The 25,181-nt window shown below is 45.3% G+C and overlaps 2 protein-coding genes across 7 annotated transcripts in view; one reads left to right on the top strand and one right to left on the bottom strand.

Moving 5' to 3' along the window:
* Positions 1–17,982, bottom strand: part of LOC122422169 — a 155,733-nt gene extending 137,751 nt beyond the window's left edge. Inside the window, exons 1-8 of the mRNA XM_043438464.1 lie at positions 17,948–17,982; positions 16,678–16,837; positions 16,232–16,459; positions 15,501–15,808; positions 14,850–14,950; positions 14,097–14,160; positions 6,006–6,118; positions 2,202–2,364 (exon numbers count right to left, since the gene is read on the bottom strand). Coding sequence (XP_043294399.1) covers positions 2,202–2,364; positions 6,006–6,118; positions 14,097–14,160; positions 14,850–14,950; positions 15,501–15,808; positions 16,232–16,459; positions 16,678–16,837; positions 17,948–17,982 — 1,172 coding nt within the window. The remainder of the gene's footprint in view (positions 1–2,201; positions 2,365–6,005; positions 6,119–14,096; positions 14,161–14,849; positions 14,951–15,500; positions 15,809–16,231; positions 16,460–16,677; positions 16,838–17,947) is intronic.
* A 2,734-nt stretch (positions 17,983–20,716) lies between these two features.
* The window catches only part of LEF1 (lymphoid enhancer binding factor 1), a 118,151-nt gene continuing 113,686 nt past the window's right edge, over positions 20,717–25,181 (top strand). For 4 of the 6 annotated variants that reach the window (XM_043438209.1, XM_043438210.1, XM_043438207.1 and 1 more), the window contains exons 1-3: positions 20,717–20,929; positions 23,331–23,397; positions 24,868–25,001. In XM_043438209.1, coding sequence (XP_043294144.1) covers positions 20,717–20,929; positions 23,331–23,397; positions 24,868–25,001 — 414 coding nt within the window. Of the gene's footprint in view, positions 20,930–21,503; positions 22,185–23,330; positions 23,398–24,867; positions 25,002–25,181 lie in introns of those variants that run through there. The other 2 variants (XM_043438211.1, XM_043438213.1) reach the window with 1 other exon arrangement.

The raw sequence follows: 25,181 nt of genomic DNA, 5'->3' as shown, positions 1-25,181 counted from the left end.
CTGGACTATTCACTGAAGAGTGTTTTAGGAACACTCTTCAGTGTGTTTAAAAAAATTTTTTTTTATATTAAAAAAAGATCCGATTTTTTATTTAAAAATAAAAATCACTCTTGGTATAAGGCGGTGGGTAGGGTGACTGGAGGTGGGGAGGCTCCCCCAGAGCCAGGGGCACAAACACCACAGGCCGCATGTGGAGACAGTGCTGTGGGGCGAGAGGAGGGAGCGTGGGTCCTCATCAGCTGCAGGAGCGACAGACAGGGGGAGTCAAGCAGGACATCTTGGCTTCTGCTTAAATTAATGAGACTGGATCTACAGAAGAAACACAGGTGTGGGGGGTGAAATTATGAGCGTAACTCTGGACGTGAGAAGTGGGGTGTGGCCTGGGACATCCAGGAAAGGAAGTCGTACATCTGGGGTTAAGGATAGGAATCGGACTTAAAGAAGCAGGCGTGCAGGAGGTTTCGTGTGATGGTGAGATTGCTCAGGTAGAAGCAGAGGAAGGCCCACATTTAAGAACTGAGCAGAGATGGGGGCCTTTACAAGGACGAAAAGGAGCTGACCCAGGAGGGCAGACAGGCGAGCATGCCACAGTGAGGCTCCTTCCAGAAGGATCTGCAGTGTCTAATGCCGTGAGTAATGTGACTCAAGTAAAAATGAGCTTTGCTCATAGTAGTCAGGGAGCTTTACTGGAATGGGTTCAGCACATCATTTACGTATATTATTAGAAAAGAGCAGGAAGGAAATATAACACAATGTCAACAGTAATTATTTCTGGATGTTGAGGTTATGGGTGATACCTATTTCCTTCTGTTCCCAGAAAAAAGATGAGGGGTAACAGAGGAAGAAGAGGTACAGTATTCCAAAAGGAAACATTTAAAAATTATATCATTAAAGCAAATTTATTCAACATGTCCAATTTATTCAAATTGTAAGGGAAGACAATAACTTTACGGGGAAAACAGCATAAAATAATATTGCCACCACGTTACTGGTTGCTGTTTTGCAAAGCATGAAGCATGAAGCATGGCAGGAAACTCCCTACATGAAGTATGGTGGGAAACTCTCTGCTTCTCCCAAAAGATCCCACAAAGTTAACTCAGGAACCCACAGCAGGGTATTCCCCAAATTTCAGCCATTTAGTCCATGAATTTTGTCAATTCCCTTTACCACTAGTCCTGCTATTTAATAAACACTGCATTTAAACCAACTCATTTTTTAAATTTAAATGGATTCATTTCTATCACAACAGTAAATATAAAATAATTAGCATAATATATAGAAGGTAACTGAAAAATTAGTATACTGAAAACAAAACAATTGTTAGTAATTCTAGCAAGATGCTCTCCATAACCCAGGATGTTCAGCCTGAGTCCTGAACTAGCTCTCTGGTAACAAGGAAGATCAACACTTGTTGCTGTTGTTCGGTCGCTAAGTCATGCCCAACTCTTCGCAGACCCAGAGGCTGCAGCATGCCAGGCTCCTCTGTCCTCTACTATCTCTTGGAGTTTGCTCAAATTCATGTCCATTGAGTCGGTGATGCTATCTAGCCATCTCATCCTCTGCCACCCCCTTCTCCTTTTGCCTTCAGTCTTTCCCAGCATCAGGGTAAGAATGAGTAGGCTCTTCACATCAGGTGACCAAAGTATTGGAGCTTCAGCTTTCCGTGGGTCAGTGGTAAAGAATTCGCCACCCAATGCAGGAGACAGGTTCCATCCTTGGGTGGCTGAGATCCCCTGGAGAAGGAAATGGCAACCCATTCCAGTATTTTTGCCTGGGAAATCCCAGGGACAGAGGAACCTGGCGGGCTACAGTCCATGGGGTTGCAAAGAGTTGGACATGGCTTAGTGACTAAACAACAACAACAAACAACAGTACTAGATGTGGTTAAAGCCTTACTGGTAATGTAGTTTGGGCTTAAGAATTCCATTGCAAATCATTTACTTGAAAGGAGAAGGAAACATGGAAACACAAATAAAAGAGTTGGGAAGCGAGACACAAAAGGGAAGGAAGCCAATAAATGATGTATTATCAAGCCAGTGATCACTCTGGGTAACTGGGGCTTAATCCCCCTGGACAAACTCTGGGAACCAGTGCAGAACACACCTCAGAACAAACCCACACAGTGGGTGAGAGAGCTGGGGTATCTGAACACCAACCACTGTTAAAGGTTGATTGTGGGGATATTAATTTCCCAGCATTACCAGGCTGTCTTGAGGGCAGCAAAGCAGGCCACAGAGGCAAGAAATGAACTCAGGCAAAGAATACAAGTGCTGCAGCTGGAAGGCTGGCAGGAGGACACTGACTTGATGAAGGTGGCAACATGGGACAGGGCTCCAAAACAGGCTGCTAGATACCAAACTGAGGCTGAAAGAGAAGACAAAAGGAAACTGGTACATCTGTCGATCCCAATCCAACTCATCCCACACCCACCTTCCCCCTTGACACTGACATTGAGATGATTTACAACTACCATATATAAGACAGATAACTAATGCACCTACCGTATAACACAGGGAACTCGATTCAATGTGATGACCCTACATGGGAAGGAGATCTAAAGAAGAAGGGATATATGTATACTTAGACTGACTGACTTTGCTATACAGCAGAAAAAAACAGCACTGTAAAGCAACTATATTCCAATTTAAAAAAACATTTTTTTTTAAATAAATAAAAGGAAGTTCTCTCATTATTTGAGTCAAAGGCATTTATGGAGAACCTGTTAATCACTCAAAATCATCTCCCACACCACCAAGCTAAGACTCCCCTAGCCCAGGAAAGCAGATAACCTGTTAAGCCTGAAGTAATTCAGAAGGTACTGAGCCTAACCCAGTAACTGTCCTAAGGAGCCTGGTCAAATCTCATCCATACCAGCTTGCTGAAAAAACAAACCTTTTACAATATTTTAAAATTAAATTTATTTTCCTCCCTATCAGTTAGAAATAGCCTCATCCTATCTGCCTGCCCAACAGAGGGGTCAAAAAGTGTCTTCTCCATGGGAGCAAGTCATTAGGATGAAAATTTGTGTTGACAACATAGACAAATGAGAGTATGCTCAGTCATTCTAAAAAGGACTTTTTACCCTTAAAAGAAAAGACGGCAAATTCCTTCCAGTAATAGCTCCCTGGATTCATTTAAAATATGATTTACTTATAAATATCAAACTCCACAACAGCCATAGCTCACAACTATAACAAAGGGTAAAGTATACAAGTTCCAGGTGCTACCAGTGTTTGTAATTTTTATAGATATTCTTTCACTCAACAAATAATTGTGGGACTGTTTCTGTATACCAGGAACTGTTCTAGGTGTCTGGAGATACAGCAATGAAGGAAATACAAAAATCCCTTTCCTCCAGGAAACTACACCCCAGTGAGGAAGACAGTCAATAAATAAATGAAAAATATGTACAGGATGTCAGCTGGCAATAAGTGTTACAAACAAAGGAGGAAAAGAGTATAGGGGGGACCCTCGGCTGGGGACACATTCTAATTTTAACCAGGGTGATCGGAGAAGGCCTTACTGACAAGAAGTATTCAGAAAGACCCAAAGGAGGGGAGGGAGTAAGCCATGTGAAGATCTGGGAAAGATAACTACAAAGAGAGCAAATGGTCTATGTAGGGATCCGTGGGGCAAGAACTCGCCTGAGATTTGAGAAACAGCAAGGAAACTGGGAATGCTGGTTCAGAGTCAGAAAGGGGAAGAGCAGGAGGAGGCAGAGAAGAGAGGAAAAAGGGGTGAGTGGGGGTCACGTAGAGGAGTGTAGACCATTGTGGAATCCCAAACTACCGGAGAGTTCGGGGCAAGGCAAAGACCTGACCTGACTCAGGTTTAAGAGGATCCCCCTGGCAGCTCTGCAGATGACAGACAGAGACTGGGAGACTAGTTGGGAGGCTGTTGTCAAAATCCAGAAAGGTGATGGCAACTGGAACCAGGTTGGTGAGAAGTAGTTGGTTCTGGTCTCATTTTATAGGTCACAAAGTACAGGCTTTGGAGATAGATTAGATATGGGAAACAAGAGAAACGTTAGGGTGAAGGATGGCGCTAAGGCTTTTGGCATGAGCAGTAGAGAAACAGACTTATTGTTTCCCGAGATAGAAAAGACTAAAGAGGAGCAGATTTGGGGAGAGATCAGAAGTTGCATTTTGAACATGTGAAGCTTCAGAGACCTATCAGACATCCCAGTGGAGGGTCTGCAGGCACTTGGAGCAAGTCTGTACGTCAGGGATTAGGTCTAGGTAAAAGAAAAGACTCTGGGAGTTGCTAGCATCTACAGTGTATTTAAATATACTGGATGAGGTCAACAAGTGAAGAAATCAGATAGAAGGGGCTGAGAGGCGGAGCCACAGGGGCAGTCCACCCACCAGAGGTCAGGGAGAACATGGGGGACAGGCAGAGGAGACTCAGGGGTAGCCCAGAAGACCAGGAAGGAACCAGAAGCTGACGGTATCCTGGAAACAAGAAAGCTCTGAAGAAAGGATAGTCAACAGTGTCAAATGTTGATGGTAATCAAATAAGGAGACTGAGAACTGACCACTAGATTTAGCAGATTTGGTGAAGAGCTGGGACCAAATACAAGTCCACAGTGTGTTCAAGAGAGAAGGGGTGAAGAGAAATGTATTATATTTACCACCCTCTTTGTGTTGGTGATTTTGGAGCCCAAAGAAATGTCTGATTTTCCCCCCAACAAAATTAAGTATAATTGAGTATTAACTCTGCTTAATTTATTAGCTCAGGTTAAAAAAGACCAAATAGCTTTTTCTTCCACAGTAGGGTGTTTGCATAAGATTTTTATAATTGGTTTAATTTTCTGCTAATTTTACATGAACAAAAACACTGGCTAAACACTATAATATGTGTGGTATGTCTGGTAAATATTCTTCATATGTAGTCTCTGTAGTAAGCGACCTGAAGTATATCATTTACATAAGTCAGTGAATATGTATCTCTTTCTCTTCCCATCTGGTGGGGCATCCATTACCTAGAAGAGGGGCTTCCCTGGTGGCTCAGTGGTAAAGAACCCACCCACCAATGTAGGAGACACAGGCTCTATCCCTGATCCACAAAGATCCCACATGCTGAGGAGCAACTAAGCCCTTGATCCACAACTGATTAAGCCTGGGCTGCAGAGGCCGGGAGCCCAACTTCTAAAGCCTGTGTGCCCTAGAGCCTGTGCTCCACAACAAGAGAAGCCAGCACAATGAGAAGCCCTTGCACTGCAAAGTAGAGAAAAGCCCCTAGAGAAAAGCCCGTGCAGCAGCAAAGACCCAGCACAGTCAAAAATATAAAGGAATAAATAAACATAATCTAGAAGACAGGAAAAAGGAGATGATCAGAAGAAAAAGAGAAGCAAACAATATTCTGAATTTTCTCCAGCCTGATGATCGAGTTAGCTCCATTTAAATTCAGTATCAACACGTCGGATGAACAAAGTCACAATCATCAGTGTCCACAGTATCAGAGGCTGGGAGTAAAATTACCTGACTTGTGTACATTGTGAATTAAGTTACCAAAATAAAGAGAGAAATTTCTCTTTCCTTTTCAATTAAATCTGTGTCCTGATGATCTGAATACAGTCCTGAGGGTTTTTTTTAACTATTTAAATTAGTTGTAATGTCTGCAGTATCATTTTTATTTGATTTTGAATTCTTCTTTCATCTTAGAAGAAATCACAAGGAAACAGGATTTCATTCACTCCCTGGTTAACTAGAAGTGAGAGCAGTTTTATTCAAAGGATCATAGTCCAAGGCTATAAATTATTGTTTTATTTCTTTTCCTTTTCCTTCTTTTTTTCCCCCTGCGATTAAAAAAAAAAAAAGAACAGAAAGAGACAGTATAGCTGAAATAGAGTTATTTCCATAAAATGTTTCTTCCACAGTGCTGGGAATCCTAAGATAAGAGTCCTGTATTCAAATGTGAGAGGTAGAAAATGTAATTTACTTCAAGCATTATGTGAAACAGAATAGGCTCTTAAAAAAATAAACCATAGTAAGTGAGATACTCACAGTAACTAATGTAGTATAATGCCCACTTGATTTTCAATCCTTTTTCATGTTTAGTAATCAAAAAATAAATAGATATGATGATGATTTTCATTTGAAGATCATTTTTGCTGTTGCTATTGTTGGAATAATGAATATAATTAATTATAGAACATTAACTCTTGCATAGAAAACAAACCAAATATTCCCACTTTGGTTTATTAGTGAACAGGAGAGACAAAAAGTATTTAATAAGTAAACTTCTTTTTCACAGATTATGACAATTTTTACTGTCTATCTCTCTATCCAACTGGCTTTCTCATAGACATGGATCTTGTTCATTATCTTAATTTTCGGCTCATTTATAATTTATTACCAACACAGACACTATACAAAGGTGTTTTCTTTCCTAAGTGACTCTTTGCGGTGACCAACTGACCACCTTAGGCACCAAATCATCCTTCTTGTCAGCTTTTAATTCCCTTCATTTTCAGGGATCAAACTATGAAATTCTCATAGCTCACCAGTGCAAACAGTTTATCAAGCGATTTCACACCCACATGCTGCAGGGCTTACGACAAGAGGGGGACAGATGAAGGCAGCGAGAAGCAAGATGGCAACTGGGAGTGTTCTGCAGTACATACCTGGGGTAAATCCTGAACGTTGTTTCCAGATTTTTGTTTTTACTTCCCTCACAGCATGCCATGTCTCTTTGGACTACCAGGATAGTAATCCAAGAAGTTCTGACAGTTAGGAAATCATTTCACCTGAAACTTACTGCAGTTCATGCCACAGCCCTCCTTTGTACAATTTTGACCTGTTTACTGGTTGGATTGTTCTGGCATGGGCATCTGAACCCATATTGTAGTTGATAAAATTTTCCCTTTCCTGGAAGTCCAGGTTTATCTTCATATTAGAGGAAGAAAGACAGAGACAGAAACAGAGAAGAAGACAAAAACGTCAACTATTTCACAATAAGGGGAAAAAACATCAGACTACATCCTGTCTGTATATTTTAACACTTCCTATAAGCAAAATCCAGGAAATACGCTTTTTTTTTTTTAACCCAGGGAGTACAGTTTTGTGCCACAGCCAAGAGACCCTCCTGTTAGCTGAGCTTAACTGCATGTATCCACTAGACTAGATCAGAGGCTGGAGGAATGGTAAACTCAGCAGGCGTGGGCTAGGGGGACGCACAAATCTGCTCTATTGCGCTGCTGTGTTTCTATACCCACCAAAGATCCCCCTGTTCCCAGTCTCTGGGATCCAGCTGCCCCTGCAAATCACCCCATCACTTCCTTCTCAACGTACCCCACAGCCTCCTCCACCAAACGTCCATGTCTAAAGCACCCCAGACCTGTTCTGACTGCTGTGTCTGCTGGCACCACAAATATCATTTCATCCATTACACTGAAAAACAATCTGCAACACAAATATTTCAACAAATTCACTTGGTCCGTGTTTCAATTCAGGATTTCAATTGTATTTCAACCAAATACTACGAGTTTCATTTCTTCCCTTCCTATAATGTACATTAGCAATACATTTTCTGGAAAGGCATATTTCAATCTGATAAGTTTTTCAAATGGAGAAATGAAATCATAGAGTTTAAGGGAAATGTGCAAAGCAGTCAGTAAGAAGTCTAATGACACATGACATGTCACCAAAAATGAAGCTTCCAAAGTTGCTTCAAAATAAGTTCATCCCAACCTAGAGTCTGTCATACAGACTGAAGTAAGTCAGAAAGAGAAAAACAAATATTGTCTATCGATGCATATATGTGAAATCTAGCAAAAGAGTACTGATGAAGCTGTTTGCAGGGAAGGAATAGAGACACAGACGTAGGGCATGGACGTGGGGACAGATCAGGGAAGGAGACGCTGGGAGGAATGGAGAGTAGCACGGACATACACGCTGCCACATGTAAGACAGACGGCTGGTGAGAAGGTGCCGTGTGCACAGAACCAAGCCTGGTCCTCTGTGACGACCTAGAGGGGTGGGATGGGAGTGCAGGCGGGAGGCAGGCTCGGGAAGAGGGGCTATATGTATACTCAGGACTGAGTCCCGTCGTACATTAGGAACCAACACAACACACTAAAGCAATTACCCTCCAAGCAGAAATAAATCTAAAAAAAGTTCATCCCGTATCTCTGGGAATTTCTGACAATTGAAACGTTCTATATCTTGATTGGAAAGATGATGTCACAAATGTATGTGTATATATATATATATATATATATATGTATATATATATATATGTATATATTTATAAAAACTCACTGAATTGTACACTTAAGACCTGTTCACTTCACTGCTTAACTTTTAGCTTAGCGATTAACAAGCCCACCTTTCTGACTGCTGTAAATGATCAGAGCCCGCTTTGTACTGGTTTCCTCATACCTACTAGCTGGCCTTGAAATGAGCGCCTCATCCTCTTCTTTTCCTTGCTGATTAATTATTTTCTTTCTTTTTTATTATTATTGTCAAAATTCTCTAGGATCAGTTCATTTTTAAAATATTTGTATCATATTACATTTAACATTTTTTAATCTTCTTCTTTTACTGCATATAAATACTGATTCACTGTATATAAATGTTTCTAAAAGTACAAAGAAGATAAAAACCATCCATGTCTCTACTCTTCAGAGAAAACTACTCTCACTATTTCAGTTTCTGCACTTCTGAGTATCTTCAGTAGACCCTGACTGAGTGCCCACTTTGTGGCAGACTTGTCCCAGGCACCAAGTACTGTGCTAAGCCATCACAGAACTTAACATGCTAATAAATGATATATACAGAGGGCTTGTTAAAAAATGAGGCAGGATTGTGCTTATTCCTTTATAATCTGATTTTCCCACTTAGCAATACACCACTAATATTTTTTCAAGTGAACAAAAATTGTATGATGTCATTTTCATAGCTGCACAATGGTATGGCTATATTAAAATTCGTTTAATAAATCCCCTAATTCAAACAACTAGACGTTTCAAAGTTATAACTTACATTTCTCTAAACATCTCATGACAATTTTTAAAAAATATATATTTCATGATCTTGCTGGTAAAATAATTTTAGGAATCATGGCTAACATAACTGTTTTCCTTTCAATACCCTTCACTTCAGTGGTGGCATAGCTTAAGCCTTAATTTTCTGGACTTTTGAGGAAAGAGTCTATAGGTCATTTTCAAAGTCAGAGAAAAGGATGACGTGTTCATGTATTTACACCCAAAAATACTTTCTACTATAAAGGTACACCAAGGCCTTGGTTGTAGATACCGCACCAGAAGGTTCTTTATCCAGTTCTTCCAGGAAATTACCCTGCTCTCTTAATTGCATCAGAGCTTAAATCTCTGAAATGGGTGAAATGATTTTTGCAACTATAAAGCATTCGCCTAAGCCCGGGGCTAGAGCCTTATGAAGGTGTTTTGCTTGAAAACTCCAGGCGCAGGACAGAGGGAGATTTACTATCTGGCCCATGTGTGGTCAAGAAGCCGCTGAGGAAGTAAAGCTGAAAACGCAGTCTGGGTGGGAGTGGGAGCTCTCCACATTTCCGGACAAACCTTTGATCCTACAGAACTTTGAGCTTAGCAATTTTGCAGGGGAGGAGAAAGTCATTCTCAAAAATATGATACAGGAAATCTTCAACGTACATATTTCCCAAGGTTCAATAGCAAATCTATTATTTACAATGTAAAAAAAAAAACCACTCAGAGAAACAATTCAGCAACACACTTGAACAACAACTCTTCACTGAGCCCCTATTACGTGCAAAGCACTGTTATAATACACTTAAGATGATGATCACAATCTCAGTCTGGTTCACAAAGACTTATTTCACTCTCCAATTAAGTTGAAAGCCTATATTTGCAAAGAAAAAAGTATATAACAACATATTGTTATAACAGTCTTTGATACCTTTTTTGTTCATCTACTGTTTTGAGGGAATTGTGCAAGGTATTGGGGAGGGGGTGCTTCACAAACATGATTCAGACGAAACCTGTCATTAAAGGGTTGACAGACTACAGTCCTGTTACTACAGATGTTCTTCTGAGCCCTCCAAATGCCCCGAGACTGTGACCTGAGAGTCACGCTCTCAAGTGTCGTGGACAACACACCAAATTTCAAAAACTTGGTGTTGTGGTGTGTTGTGGACAACACACGAAATTTTAAAAACTTAATATAAAATAAAGAATAGAAGATCTCTCATTATACATTGAAATGGTAATATTTTGGATATGTTGCTTAAAATAAAATGTACTATTAAAATTAACATGTTTCTTCTACTTTTTTAATTTAAAATTAAACTGCATGATACTTGTATCGGCAGTGCTGATCTCCATAATTATAGTTACTACCTACTCAGTGCTTATAACATATGTCAGTTAACTTTATACCAAATACATGTGACCTTCCACAAAGGAGGTATTACAGATGAGGAAACTGAAGGTTCAAAGGCTATAATAATTCATTTTATTCATTTTTTAAAAGATTTTTTTACATGGACCATTATTAAAGTCTTTATTGAATTTGTTACAATATTGTCTCTGTTTTATGTGGCATCTTAGCTCCCTGGCCAGGGATCAAACTCATACCCCTGCATTGGAAGGTGAAGTCCCAACCACTGGACTGCCAGGGAAGTTCCTATATTATTTCATTATTCTATACATACCTGGCATATTTTCTGTGCACCAAGGGCCGTTGGAAGCAGTGGAGATATAGCAAAACAAGGTCCCTACTCTCATAGAATTTATATTCTAGTGGGAGAGAAAGGTAATAAATAAGAATAAAAAATATGTCAGGGAGTGGGAGTGAGGAAAGATGAAACCTGTAAAAGACGCAGTGCCTAGAATTGGGGTGAGATAGGATTGGACTATTTTTCAGATGACAAGATCTAAGAAGTTGTCATCTGAGCAGAAACATGAAGTGAAAAAGGGAGTCCTGTGAATATTGACCCGGTCAGGAGCTTCTGGGCCGAGGCAAGAACAGGTAAATGACCAAGGGGTGGGTGGGCGTGTGTGTGTGTGTGTGAGTGCACACGTGTGCACAAGCACGCACTTGACCATGGAGCAAGCTGGAAGCCACGACAACTAGGAAATGGCTCTGCCTGCACTGTGACGCGTGGCTGTTGTGGGGCATGTTAGGAGGTTACTGCAGGAGGGCAAGAGAGATCTTACGAAGTCAGATCTTGTCTGACTCAGCCACTGGAGATTTGCTGTTCCTGCATTACAAAGTAAAATAATCTAAAAATTATCCAGAGAATTTAAACAGCAAAGGTCAAATATCTGGACAATTTAAGCCTCAAAGCATATTTAAGAGTCTGTAAAGTTATCTTTTGGCAGTCAAAAATCACTATCAAACTTCATAGAATAGTAATTTATCTCTGTCCTTTGCTTTCTGCCAATTTAACCTAAGGGAAGTGGACTTGAGATCTGTAATTGGCAGAGTGGGATTGCAGGATCTTTAAGTCAGATTCAGATCAAGCAAATTAGTTTCATTTTTGCCAAAGAAAAGTGTTTTGTTGAGCCAGATGACAATTTTGAAGCCTAAACTATTTGTACTGGCTCTGTCTACCTTCTGAACTACTCTCATAATTGCTAATTCTCAATTTAAGGATAACAGCACACACAAGACAGAGTTAAGGAAAGAACTAGGAGCTGTATCTTGGATAAATGTATAAATTAGTCTGAATAACTCCACTAAGTTTGCTTTTATGGACAGAAGTAGTTCAAATAAAAGAAAGCATTCTCAAGGTTAAATGTTAGGTAGGCCAAGTCCTTCCTCTTCTGAGAGGTAGATGAAGGTTTTAAAATAGGTACCCAGTTTCAAATGAAAACAAATAAAAAATCAATCACAAGGAACCCCAAAAGTCATGTCATAATAAAAAGGAGGCTCAATCCTGACCCTCCAGGTTGGTTTATTTACTTTGATGGAACTCATTGGAAAATCGTTCAGCTACATGCTTCACTGTGCCTGTGTAGATGTGTTTTCTGGGTACTGGTTGTAGTTCCTGTCAGTCAGGCACTTTCCTGGAGCACTAAAATGTACAGATTACACACATCAAAGGCAGGCTGCAACCACTGTAGTTGAAATTTACACAAATCTGTGCTACGAGTAACTGGATAAACAATGAGACTAATGACCTTGTTCTGCATTAATCTCCATATGGCTCTGTTGGTACTGCTCTTGCCTTTAGGCAAGAAGGTTGTGGCTTTGGCTTCTAGCCTCAAACCAGGGATTAGGCGCTGGCCCAATGCTGACAGAGCCCAGAGCCCTGCTCCTACAGCCCAGGGAGCCTGAGAAGACTACAGAGGCTGCCCATCTTAAGAGGTACGTTTACCATGATTCAAGAAACACCCCTATTACCATATTCACTGAGAAAACAGATTTATAAAAATAGGAAAAAATCCTTTAGTCATGCCCCCCCCCCACCCCCTACTACCTTCAGAGAAATTACTTTCTTCCAGAGGGCCCCAGGTTTTCCCTGAGTATTCTCAGGGCCTCTCTACTGAGCCCCCCAAAATAAGACAGAACCCTCAGCGCCTTGGCCCCATGTTCCTCTTTCAGCCAAGAATAAATTTTTTAAATGGCTGCATCCATAAAGAAGAGTGAAAGGAAGGACTGAAGTTCACTTGCTCAGTATTTCTGTCTCATCTGGGACTTTGGAGAAAGGATATGTTATAATTTGAAGGTTTCCCCTCCTAAGTGCTCCCCCACCCCCACATTGCTGTAGAGTCGCTTCAATACTATTTGTGAAATTTGCATGTTGCTGCTAGAAGAGACAGTCAGAAGAGCTGGAACATCTCAGAAGGGTGCTATACCTGAGCAGCCTTGGGCCACAGTAAAAGGAGACCAGAACACTGGAAAACACCCCTCACTCCTGCTTTCATCACTTTGTATACAGGTCACAGTGAAAAATTTATACTGGGAGGCAGAGCCCAGGAAATGACTCCATTGGTGGGATTACCGTGGGTTAGGATCACGCATGAACCACACTCAGCTAAATGCCCGAAGTGCTACACATGTGGCACTCCTGTCACTTCACACCCAGCCCCAGCCATAAAATTTATTGCCTTGTAAACTTGAGATGCCTCAATCTAAGACATGCAATCACATTTAATTCTGAAACAATTTCTGGTGTCCCAAGAACGCCTCTTATACACCCTTCTAGTCACTCTCCTTGTGTCCTTACTTCTGTTGTTTTGAGTATATTATCCATATACACATTGCTCCTTTCATAAGTGAGTGAAGTCGCCCAGTCGTGTCCGACTCTTTGCAACTCCATGCACTGTGGCCTGCCAAGCTCCTCCGTCCATGGGATTTTCCAGACAAGGATACTGGAGTGGGTTGCCATTTCCTTCTCCAGGGGATTTTCCCGACCCAGGGATTGAACTCTTGTCTCCCGCACTGCAGGCAGACTCTCTACTATCTGAGCTACCAGGGAAGCTCCTCTCATAGGCCATCACATTACCAGAGCTGTTTACAGAGTCATTGTCGGCTGTGTCAAATGCCTCACAAAAAAATCATCTAGGGAATTCCCTGGTGGTCCAGAGGTTAGGACCCCTCACTTCCACTGGAGAGGGCACAGATCACTGGCTGGGGAAACCAGCATGCCGTAGGTGCAGCCAAAACAGAAAAAAGTCTATACCAGTGCCATTTTTCTTCATCCATTTATCAGTTCATTAAGAGTCCATCATAAACATTAGGAAGAGTTAAAGCACACTCCCTCTCTTCCTGGAATGTTCGTTCTCCCACTATACTCACTCCTGGGATGACAAACCCTAAAGTGATTCTGATGCCTTTACAACACAACTGTTGCAGATGTGGCAAGGGTCACAGCAAGAGATGTCTAAGTGTGAAACCATCTCCATTCGGTCCTGTGGTAAAGATTGCTCATGCTTTAAAAGTTTTTTGTTTGAAACTTAGAGGACGGCTTAAAAGTCATCTTTGCTTCATACCTGACATTTGCATGTACTTCACATGCATTGCCTCACTGAATCATTACAACAATCGTGTCACTATTATTATACCTATTTTGCAGAAAGGAAATTGAGCCTGGACGAGGTTAAATGGCTTGCCTGAGGTCAGCACAGCATGAGGGGAAGTGGTGGTACCCACCTCCAACCCAGGATTTCCGACTCTTCACAGTACACCATTGCAAAGCTGTCTATGTTGGTTTGTTCTGAAAAAAAAAAAACAACGCAGAATATTGCTCAAGAAGTCCATTCAATAAGAGACATTAGAGGGTTTTTCTTTGTTGCTGTTTTTGCTATAAAGACAGAAACTTTCTGGCCAGTCAGCGTGTCAGAAAAGATTTCCAAAGTCCATCAATAAAAGGACATCAGATCATAGACACGTTTTGATAGTGAGTGCTTTGGTAAAATAAGTCTTAACACTGGTTTTCCAGACTTCTCTGGAAGGAAACTACACGGTACACTGTACGGTGTGTAGAAAAAGCAGCACTGCACAAGGAGCGTGTGCACACGTGTGTGTCAACGTTCTCTCCCCAAACGTGGCCGCAGAAGAAAGTGCTAAGCATACTGAAATAAGATAATATTTATGGCTGAAGAAATTCGACTTCACATAATGGCAATTATGAACAAGGTATTTTCCCTAATAAAATTACTGCAAAACAAAAATCTGGAGAAACTGTTTCCCTATGTCTTCTTTATTTCACTCCATGTGCTCAAAAATGGTTGCGGCAAAGAAAGAGTATAGCAAGCGGAGGCACAAGAGTCCTAGCCAGACGGCCTCTGCTGAGGGTTGCTTTTGCTTTAGAAACTGGAATGTGTCCAGGCTTGATTTTTATTTTCAATTCACATTTCAGATCCAGCTCCCCAAACTCTTTGATCTTTCTCCCTGTCTCCTTACCCGGAAGAGAACCCTTGGCCTTCTCAGCTGGGAGCTGGGAGCACACGTGGAATGACTGGCTCGGATCCATATTCTTTCCAAATTTAGTCACACAAAGGGGCCTGCAAGGGAAAAAAGAAAGGATGAAAGCGGCAGCCGCCAGGACTTCAAAGGCCGCGCCGCCGCGCCGGGCCCCGCGCAGGCGCCGCCCTCCGCGGATATAAGGCGCGGCTCGCGCGCGCGGGCGGCCTTTCTGCGCTGCGGCTCCGCGCGCGTCCCCGGCCCGAGGGCGGGTGGACTGGGGACCCGGCGGCTGAGGGAGGGGCTGAAGGGCGGGCCGAGACAGGTCCGCACAGCAAGTGAAAGGCGCCTGAGCAAAGTTTTCAGAAAGGAGGGAAAAGACTTTCACGTCCAGCCCAGGAGGCGAGCCGTCCCGGCGGCCCAGTTGTATTCCAGCTCCCACACCCGTCCCATCCCTTCCTGGGGATCCCCTTCCAGACTTTCACGCCGACTCCTTTGCGCCGGAGGCCGGGTCCCCGTGGCGGGTAGTCGGGGGTTCCGGTCTCGAAGCCGAGCCGCGAGGGCGCGTGGCAGGCCTCTCCCCGGCCTCCGCCGCGTCTCTGAGCCTTGTCCCTAGTCCCCTTGTCCTAGTCCGCTAACACCCCGACTTGCCTCTTCTCGCTGCGCGTGGGCAGAGGGTCTGCCGGCCGAGCCCACAGGTCATGGGGTGGGATGCGGCCCTCCCTCGCGGGCAGCGGGAGGACCCGGCCCGCACTCGCGCGGGGAGACGCCGCCGGAGGACTCCAGGGGCGCGCGGGCGCCTGGAGCCGACCCCGCGGGGCTGCGTTAGGCTGCGGGCGCCAACGGGCGCCGGCCCCGCGGGAGCCGGGCGTCCGCAGGCGGCCGGATTTGGGAAGGACGTTTTCACGGTCCCCTGAGTTCTCGGTTACCCCGGAGGCTGGGGGGCTGAGTTTGTTTGTCTTAGGAGGAGGCGAGAAGAGGCGGAAGAACCCCTGGGACACAAACTGCCATTTCCCGCCCCCCCGCTTTCCGACAAGTCCGTTAAACTGAAGATGCCCACAGCTTTAGTCCCCTGGTGACGCCGGGTGGGAAATGGAGGGCTGCTGGAGTTCCGTCCCTGGAATCACATTATTCGTTTTTCTAGTCCTTCACCCTCGCGTCTCTCTCTTCCAGCATCCTCTTCCGTACCCCCTCCTCCGGCCACCTCCTTCCTCTGGGATCCCACCAAAGTTGTCCCTGGGAGAGAGTCCAGGCCACACAAAGGGGGAGACCCGGAGCCCGGGCGGGGGCTTAGGGCTGAGGAGGCGGAGAGGGCTCTGAAGGGCACCGCGCTTTCCCCTCTTGCCTGTAATTAAGTACTTATTGGCGTGTCTGCAGCTGACTTGACTTGGCAGCGACCCCTTCCCCCCACAGGTAGGAGGGGTCTCTGGGGTGGGTGGGGGCCAGTCTAGCCCCGCTGTCCGCACCCGCGGGGGGCTGGGCTGTATGTACCCTGCCGACTTCGAGAACCGTCTTTGCAGCCCCCCTCTGTCCCTGTTCCGGCGCAGGGTGGGCACCTCGCCCCCCACGCGCAGCGCGGGCGTCGGCGCCCGGCGCAGAAGGAAGTGTTGCTATAAAACAAGTCACAGTTCGCTCCCAAAGTAAACCCCAACCAACCAAAGCCACCAAAAGGGGGAAAACCAACAGCAATCCAGTCCTGAGCAATTGTTTCACGGTCGGAATTAAATCACATCAAAACGCCCCCTGAAACCCACATCCTGAAGGAGTGAACCTGCAGCAGCTAACCTCCAGTCGTTCGCTCGAGTTCACACGAACAACCTGCCTCTACATCCGAGAGAAGGGGGCGGCGGTGTCTCTCGCTCGCGACACCCACCAGGTCCCGGACCTTGCGCCCCAAAAGGCGGCTGTGTATGTTACTAGCAGCCCCCACACGAATTAGAAGGGACCTCTCCGCCACACAAATACCTTTGCCAGGAACTTCACTGAACCTGTAAAGGAGGGAGGAACGTCTTCCCCGGGGTTGCCTCGCCCGTCTAGTGTCTCCCAGCTTTCCTCCCTGAAGAGACAGACTTCGCGTGGAAATGTCAATCTCCTTCCCAGACAAAGCTTTTTAAAAGAAAAAAAAAATGAATGAATGCTTTCTAGAAAAGCCCCTTTTAAATGCACCTCATCAGAAGACTTGCAGCAATGCTAAGGACAATCAGCGAACGAAACACGCCGCGCGCCACGGGGAGGGAAAACAGTCACGCAAATAGAGTAAGACGCTGGGTGATTTCGTTAGAAACAGTGTTTCCAAAGGGGAGGTTTGCCGCAAAATACACAACGCAGCCACCTACCCTCGGCCCTTCTAGTAAACAGTTCCCACTGGTTATTGTTCCAAAAATTCCCATCTTCTCGAGCTCTTAATCTCCAGGACACCTGGAGCTGAGCTCCAAATGACTCAGGGAGTCCAGATAATTAACATGAAGGAGTAAATGGGATTCGAATTAGTTGCGACACTTTAACGGGGAGGGGGGGTAGATGTAGGAGTCGTCATTTAATCTCTTTGGCTTCCAGAAAATCCCCCTACCCCCACCCCTTGACAGTCTGATGAAAAGGAGTATCTACTCTGGCTGTTTTGGTGAAACTGCATTTTCCAGTTCTTTTCCTGTCCGTCGAATTGGCGCCTTTATGGGAGGGCATTTTACTTTGTTTTCCCATATTTCTTTTAGAACAGAGGGTATGTGTGCTCAGTTGCTAACTCGTGTCTGACTCTGAGACCCCATTGACTAGCCCTCCAGGCTCCTCTGTCCATGGCATTTCCCAGGCAAGGATACTGGAGTGGGTTGCCATATCCTTCTCCAGAACAGAGGGAATAAATGTCTGATATAGCTACATGTTCATATCTCTGAGACATTACACTCACTGGTGCCTAGCGAAGTTGCATAATGCTACCAACCAAAAAGTAAAATTGGGTTTCCCCCCATCTTTTTAGTATTGCCTTACACATTGTAGAAAATTCCTCTTTCTCTAAGGCATAGCATTCTCAGCTATTGGCAGAGGATTTAATGCTTTACTCTCTCTGGCTCCCATTATCAGCCCTTTAATGTTACCCTAACCTGGGATAGAAATTTTCCGTGTGACTAGTGGCCATGCTCTCTGAGACCAACTGAATGCTTTAAATGATAGCTTTAAAAATTGCTTCCTAGTGAATTCCCATTTCAAGTAATGATCAATAAGCGATATTTTGAGTGCTCATTTAGAGCATTGTTAACGTCTTTACTTATACGATGTCTAGCAGAATGCAATTTCTCCCTTACACAAAAGAAGAGGGATCTTTACATGACTATTCCTATATAATAGAGCTAAAGTCTGATTCTGTAATGTTTTCCCCATTTTCAATTTAAGGGAGATGGAGACACATTTCTTCCTGTCTCTTGTTTACTGTTCTGAGGTTTTACAGATGGCTACTGTATTGGGTATAATAATTTTGCCTGGGTTTTTAACTGAGGGAGTTTGAGAGCCAAGGAACAAAATGTGATGTGTTTTCAAACTTCAGCTTCGTTTATACTGTAACTTTCACAAAGCATCTCCTTAAAAGTCCTGTCCTTGTACAAAATGCATCAAAGAGACGGTGGAGGCTGGGAAATTTTTGAGGTTGAATTTGGATTTGCATCTTCAAGGGTCTCTTTGAGCCCGAAGTCTGAGGTGCCAGAGACTGCCCTGTCCTCCCTCCTTCTACCGCTTCACTCTCCTGGGTCCTTTTGCCTTTTCCTCCCCGCCCCCCCCCCCACCTTGGGTGGGTTTTTTTGTTGTTGTTGTTCTTTATGAGGTTCCCACACATTGTGGCATCTATCTTCGAAAATACACGAGCGACCTAGTTGTAACTGCGTGTGAGCATCCTGTGGTGAGGATGTAATGAAAAAGATTTTGCTTTAAAAGCGATAATTAAGATTCAGTCTTCAGTTTTTTCTTCCTCCTATTTTTCTCGTTAAGTCTGGAGGTCTTATTTTTGTTAGTATGTGTTCCCTTGTCCTTTTACATGTATTTAGGAAAGCCACAACTCTCTTTCTTGTTCTTCTTGCTTCCGTTCTCTTATTAGTTGAGCAATGTGTTATGTTTCCCCTTTTCCTTCTCTGTGTCCCCGATTCCCGCCTCATCCCCTCTGTCAGAGCATCTATCAATGTGGTGTCGATCACAGCTGCGGCGGCTTCTCTTTCATCTTCTTCCCACTGCCAGAGCAAGGGAGGGAGAGGGAGAGGCGGAAAAGAGGTGGGGGAAGAGACTGGCGGAGGAAGGGGGTGGGGGGTGGGAAGGGAACAAGAGAAGAGACACTTAGATGAAGAAGTTAAACCGTTGGGGCAGAGTTTCTTGTCAATTTCACGCGGGCAAAGCGTGCCTCTAGTGGGTTACAAGAAACGCCGGGTCCTTCCATCCCTAGCCAAGTTGCCTGAATCTTCCCCCTAGGCGCGCGGGCGCGCACGCAAACACACACACATACAAACACCGCCCCCCCCCCCCCCAAAACCTAGGACTCGTCCTACAGGCTCTGGGAAAAGAAAAAAAAGTCCTCAATCACCACCTCCTTCTCGCCGTCCTCCACCCCCCCAGCGGGCAGCCAAGGAGAGCTGGAGGCGGGGGAGGGGAAGGGGAGGAGAAGCGACGCAAGTGGGCAGCTTTTCAGCGCCGGCGAGGCGCGGGAGGAGGAGAGGCGGCGGGGAGGCGCAGCCGCTCACCTGCGGGGCAGGGCGCGGAGGAGGGACCAGGCTGCGCGCTCTGCGGCGGCGGAGGAGCTGGGACGCATCCGCAGACCCGCACGCGGCCAAGCTCCGGGCGTCTCCCACCCCCCGGCTGGGGGAACCGGAGGGGCACAGCTCTTTGACAAGCGGCCCGGCGGAGGCGTGGAGAGCGGCGAGCAAAAGAGCGAGCGAGCCAGACTGAAGAAACTCGAGCCGGGAACAAAGAGGAGTCAGGGTGTGTGTGTGTGAGTGTGTGTGTGCCGGCTCCAGCTCCCGGCAGAATCTTTTGGGTCCGAGGTCCCTGCTCTGACGCCCGGAGACCCAGTAGTACCCTCCACTACCGACTCCCTGCGCTCGCCGGCACAAACTTTATTCTTGGCAAACTTCTTCTCTTTCTCTTCCCCTCCTCCTCCGCCCCCCACCTTCTCCTCCGGCAGATTGAATGCGCCTGGAGAAGGAAAAGCGAAGCGAAAGGGAAGGAAATAAGAAGCTTTGAAACGGACATCTCCAACCCGGGTGGCTTTTTTTTTTTTTTTTTTTTTAAACCCTCCAGGAAGTGGACATTTCATTATCTTCTGATTCTCCTTACACCGTCTCTACTGGGGTAAACGGGGCCGTTTTGCCCAGCTCTCTCCTTTCCTCGGGAAACAAACTCCTGGATCGTCATCCAGGGAAGCTAAGGTGAAGAGATCTGCGAAGAGTCGTGCCGACAGACCCTCCCCTGCACTTTGGAGAGTCGAATCTCCTCCAGAACCGGCGTCCTCCGCGCGCAGACCCCGGAGACGCCGGGGGCGTGGGGCGGCCGCCCTGGCAGCCTAGCCTAGCGCGGGGCACAGACGCCCCCAGAGGCGCCGGCCGCCGCGGCCCTCGCCGCCCTGTGTTGTTCGGCCTCGGGGACGGGCGCCTGCATCGGTCTCCGCCGAGTGGGAAGGCGCAGGCGGCCACCGGGGCTCGGTGCCGCTGTAGCAGCTCCGGCTGCCGGCTGCCGGCCGCCAGCCCGGCGCACTCCAGCCTGGCTTCCGCCCTCTCTCCTCCCTGACGCATCCTTCCAGTTCTCCTTTTCCTCTCCCTCTTTTCGTTGATCCCTTCTCTTTCCTGCTGTTGCCTGGGGTGCTCCCCCCGCGGAGCGGAGATTACACAGTGGTCGGGATGCCCCAACTCTCCGGGGCAGGCGGCGGCGGTGGGGGGGACCCGGAACTCTGCGCCACGGACGAGATGATCCCCTTCAAGGACGAGGGCGATCCTCAGAAGGAGAAGATCTTCGCCGAAATCAGTCACCCTGAAGAGGAAGGAGACTTAGCCGACATCAAGTCTTCCTTGGTCAACGAATCCGAAATCATCCCGGCGAGCAACGGACACGAGGTGAGCTGGCCGCTGCCCCATCCCTGAGAGGCGTGCCGGGTCCCGGGGAAGAGCCGAGGGAGGAAGGGAGGGAAGCGGCCGGGCCGCCCGGGCTCGCGGGTCCCGGGTGGGTCTGCTGGGAGCGGGATGGGGGGTGGCTGGGCTTCTGGTCAGCGTTCTTCCTGTGTGTGGGGTGGAGGGGTGTGCAGGGAAGCGTCCAAGTGTATCAGTTTTGGCGTTCGGTGACTAAACCGTTGGTTTGCGGCCAGGAGAACCTGCCTTTAACCCATGACGTTTCGCCTTCGGCCTTTTTGGTGGGGTTCAGAGGGTGCGGTGCATTAAGGCGAGGATGTCTGAACAGCGCTCCTGAGAAGTTCTTCCGTAGGACGGAAAACAAAGTGCACCCGCTATCTCTCGGTAGATGTCTCTGCAAAAGTGCGTACACCACCAGAGGCTTAGGTACAGACGAGCAGAGCCGCAGGGAGAGAGGAAGGGGTGGCGGGCGTGGGCAGGGTACAGGCGGGGCCGGCCCAACCGCCGCCGAGCGGGGCTCGCGTGGGGCCGGCCCGCGGAGGGGGCGCGCGCCCGGGCGGCGGGGGCGGTGCGGAGCCGGGTCCTCGCGGCCGCCGGGCCAGCTGCCGGAGCCGTGGGCGCGCCGAGCTGAGCCACCCCGGGAGGGCTCTCGCACTACCGGCCGCAAGGCTGGTTTTCCCCATCCATCGCCACTTAAAGGGGGAAAAAAGCACGCTTATGTTTGGGCCCGAATCAGGCCTTAAATCTATGCAGAAGAGCGACTCAGAGAGAGGCAGCGGAAGCCAGGGCACCCACTCAGGGGAGGGTGGAAAGCGCTTATCAGATCTCTTGGCCCGCTGCGGGCGATAGCGTTGGTAACCCGAGTAGAGTAAATAGAGACACGTGGGTGCTGGCGAGAGCGAGCCGCGAGCGGGACCTCGCGGAAGGGCTATTTCAGGCCTCGCGGAGAGCTTCAGAAGTGGGGGAGGCGGATGGACCCTGATACCCGACACTCCACTGGCCACCGTTGTTCAACAACTGGGAGACGCTTTGGAGGAAATCCGGTAGAAAAGTCCTGACACTCAATGGTTTCACCAACGCTTTTTCCCTCCAAAGAAATTTGGAGGGTATATTCTTTTTCCTTAAATGGCATCCTTCTGCCCCCCAAAAGAAAGCCTGTGGTTTTGGGGGCGGAGACATTTTGTGTTTTAAACAGCAAGTTTAAGAGCACCTCAGAATTACCTTCTTTATCCTAATGGCAGGGGTGAGTAACGCGTTTTGGAAGGCCCAAGGCCTGGGTCCTAAGGAAAACAATGGGGTGTTCTCTCTCCCCTGAATCTTTCATCTCAACATGCCAACTTAAGGGGGAAACTGAGGTTGCCCAGAGCATACCTAACTCCACTTAAAAGATTTGTGACTGTGTATTGGGCGGGGAGAGGAGGTCACTGGGAGGACACATGTCCAAGGAACCAAATAGCCTCCGAAACACTTGAGGCCAAACTCGTATTTGTAGACCAGCCTTTTCAAATTTCTACCCTTTTTCCTTGCCCTTCCTTTTTTCTATAAATAAATTTGCCACCCACTTCACATTTTCTACATGTTTTTGCCTTGGGGAGAAGGGCGCTGCGTTTGAAGCCCCAGAACTCCGGTATTAGGGCTCTGTTAATCTTTGCTGGTGGTAAGTGGGCATGGGGCAGACCCAGGGAAGATGGTGAAGGGGTAATACCACCGATTTGCACGTGGTTGAGTCTGGGTGGATGGTGGTTACCAGAAATGATATTAGCTGGGCTACCTTTTAGATGTCTGTAGCTCGACTCTCAAGTTTTCCTCCCTTTAACCACAGAATAGTTCACTTTTCTCTTGTAAGCTCGCACTGACAGCCATGGTAGCTTAGGAGCAGTGGGGCTCCTGCTGTAATTGGTTTGGGACAATTGCCTAAGACCCCCGCTTGTAAGTCATGGGCTTGTTTTTATTTAAAATGCCATTTTCAGTTGCAAAATGATATTTCAGCCTGCTTTTAATCAGCTCTGACTGAAGTAAACAGTGGTTGAAGAAGCTATCAAAATGATCAACCCCCGTAACTGAAATTCCTATCATATTAGGCATCCAAGTAGTCTTGATGTATTTTAGTAAACAGTGGTCAGAACAGCACGTGGATTGTTGACAAGTTCGTTTCAGTTGTTACTGTCATTTGTAGTTTCTAGTACCATAGAGGTAGTTTTCAGGAACACATTGAAAAGATTTCCCAGGACTCAGTCCTAGCCTGTCCTCTTAGATTAATAAAACAGGTAGATTGAGCTGCACCTAATGCCCCTCTTTTGAGTTACCAGTGGATACGCACTTATAGCATTATTGTCACAAACTCTAAAGCAGTTTTCTTTCTTTTGGGGGTGGGGATTTGTGCTGGTAGGTGGCCAGACAAGGACAAACCTCTCAGGAGTCCTACCATGACAAGGCCAGAGAACATCCTGATGATGGTAAGATGCTATTCTGCTTCTCCCAACTTTATCATTTAACATGTACAATTTGTGAATACTGGTACATTTTGCTATTTTTATTTACATCCAAGAAACTCGAAGCATATGTAATAAGATTGTGCCCCTTGTTTGAGCAAAATGGTAAAGAAAACCCAGAAAACTTATTGCTTACCTGTAATACATATTTCCATAATTATAAAACTGAATGAGTTCGGGCCTTTGAATTTCCTTTGCCTTCCAGATTCTTTATGGAAGAGAAATGTCTATAATGAGTTTTTCTCTTTTCCTCATTTTACCTAATATTCTAATTGTCATCTTTAGTATTTTTTCATGCATTTTTACAAAGAGTGACAGTCTACACAGATTTATTTTCCAACAAGATTAGTTTCAGGTGGGACTCGTTGGTTTGCTGTTTCTTGTTTTAGTGAGAAGGCAGGCACTATATGTGCAGACTAAATATAGCTCAATAAAGAAGACTCTAATGTGTAAAAATATAACACTTGAATCTTAAAATTAAGAATTATGCATTTGAAACGTGATAGATTTTCTCCCTATTTCTGATTCTTGCTCAAAACTGTAAAAATTCTGCATATTTTTTTTTGAAACATAAGGAGAACTCCTTGTGACTTTAAAAGAATCTGTGATCTGTAGGGTTCCCTTTTTGAACAGCCTGCATTTCTCTGCTCCTTTAATTACTTACAATTGGCCTGACCAGAATGAAGGGTTCGCACATACATGTTAGCCAGGGGAAGAAGGGAAGAGAACTATAATATCAAGCTTCCTTCTGAGCCACAAAGTAGATACAGAGATAAAAGGGAAGAAATGGATACACTGAACACACACACGCAAACACACTTTTCTTTGGCAGTGTGATATATATGTAGCAAATAAAATTAAGTCTCCTGGAATTAATCCTTCATAAATTTGGGTAGTTGCTCATATACTAGATACAACTTGCTCCGTCAGTAAAATCTAGAAATTTTCCAGAAATCCAGAAGTACAGGTAGAATTTTTGAGTTTGCCTATAAAGTGGAGCATAACTTTTAAGTGTATAAATATATATGTGTGTGTATAGCTGAATAGCCTAATGTATTTATTTTATACATTTATATATTTATATTTATATTATAGCTTTGTATGCCTTTTTTCATGTGTCTGTTTCTTAGTCCAGTTTGTTAGTATTAGAGCAAATTAAGTTAGATGGATAACACTTATTTTTGTAAAAACACCAGTCAGCAGTGGAAGTAAATTGAACCACATGTTTTTAAAACATCTGGTTCACTGCTAAGCCATTTAAGAGAGTAAATACTGTCAATCTAAAATAGAGCATAATAAACCAGTTATAATATTTTGTAAACAAATCTTTTATGTAAGGTCTAATTTATAATAGAACTATTAACTTTTCAATGAAAAATACAGTGATATAAAAGGAAGTCAAAGCATCATTGATTGTTCTTTGCCTTCTCTTAGGAAAGCATCCAGATGGAGGTCTCTACAATAAGGGACCCTCTTACTCGAGTTATTCTGGATATATAATGATGCCAAATATGAATAACGACCCATACATGTCAAATGGATCTCTTTCTCCACCCATCCCGAGAACAGTGAGTAACATGCTGATGTTGCAAATTATTTTCAGAAGTGCAAATTAATTTGTATTTTTGGCAAAATGTTTGTTTTTTTAAACTCACCGGAAGTGCTTTCATTATATATGACCAGTTGTTGCTAAATAAGACATGCTATAAGGAATGACTGCCTTAAAATGGTGCTACTTTTTGATGTTT

Source organism: Cervus canadensis, chromosome 19 (genome assembly GCF_019320065.1).
Source record: "Cervus canadensis isolate Bull #8, Minnesota chromosome 19, ASM1932006v1, whole genome shotgun sequence".
In the NCBI taxonomy this organism is placed as follows: Eukaryota; Metazoa; Chordata; class Mammalia; order Artiodactyla; family Cervidae; genus Cervus; species Cervus canadensis.
Note: the sequence above shows the minus strand (reverse complement) of the source record. Positions and strands in the feature narration are given on the sequence as shown.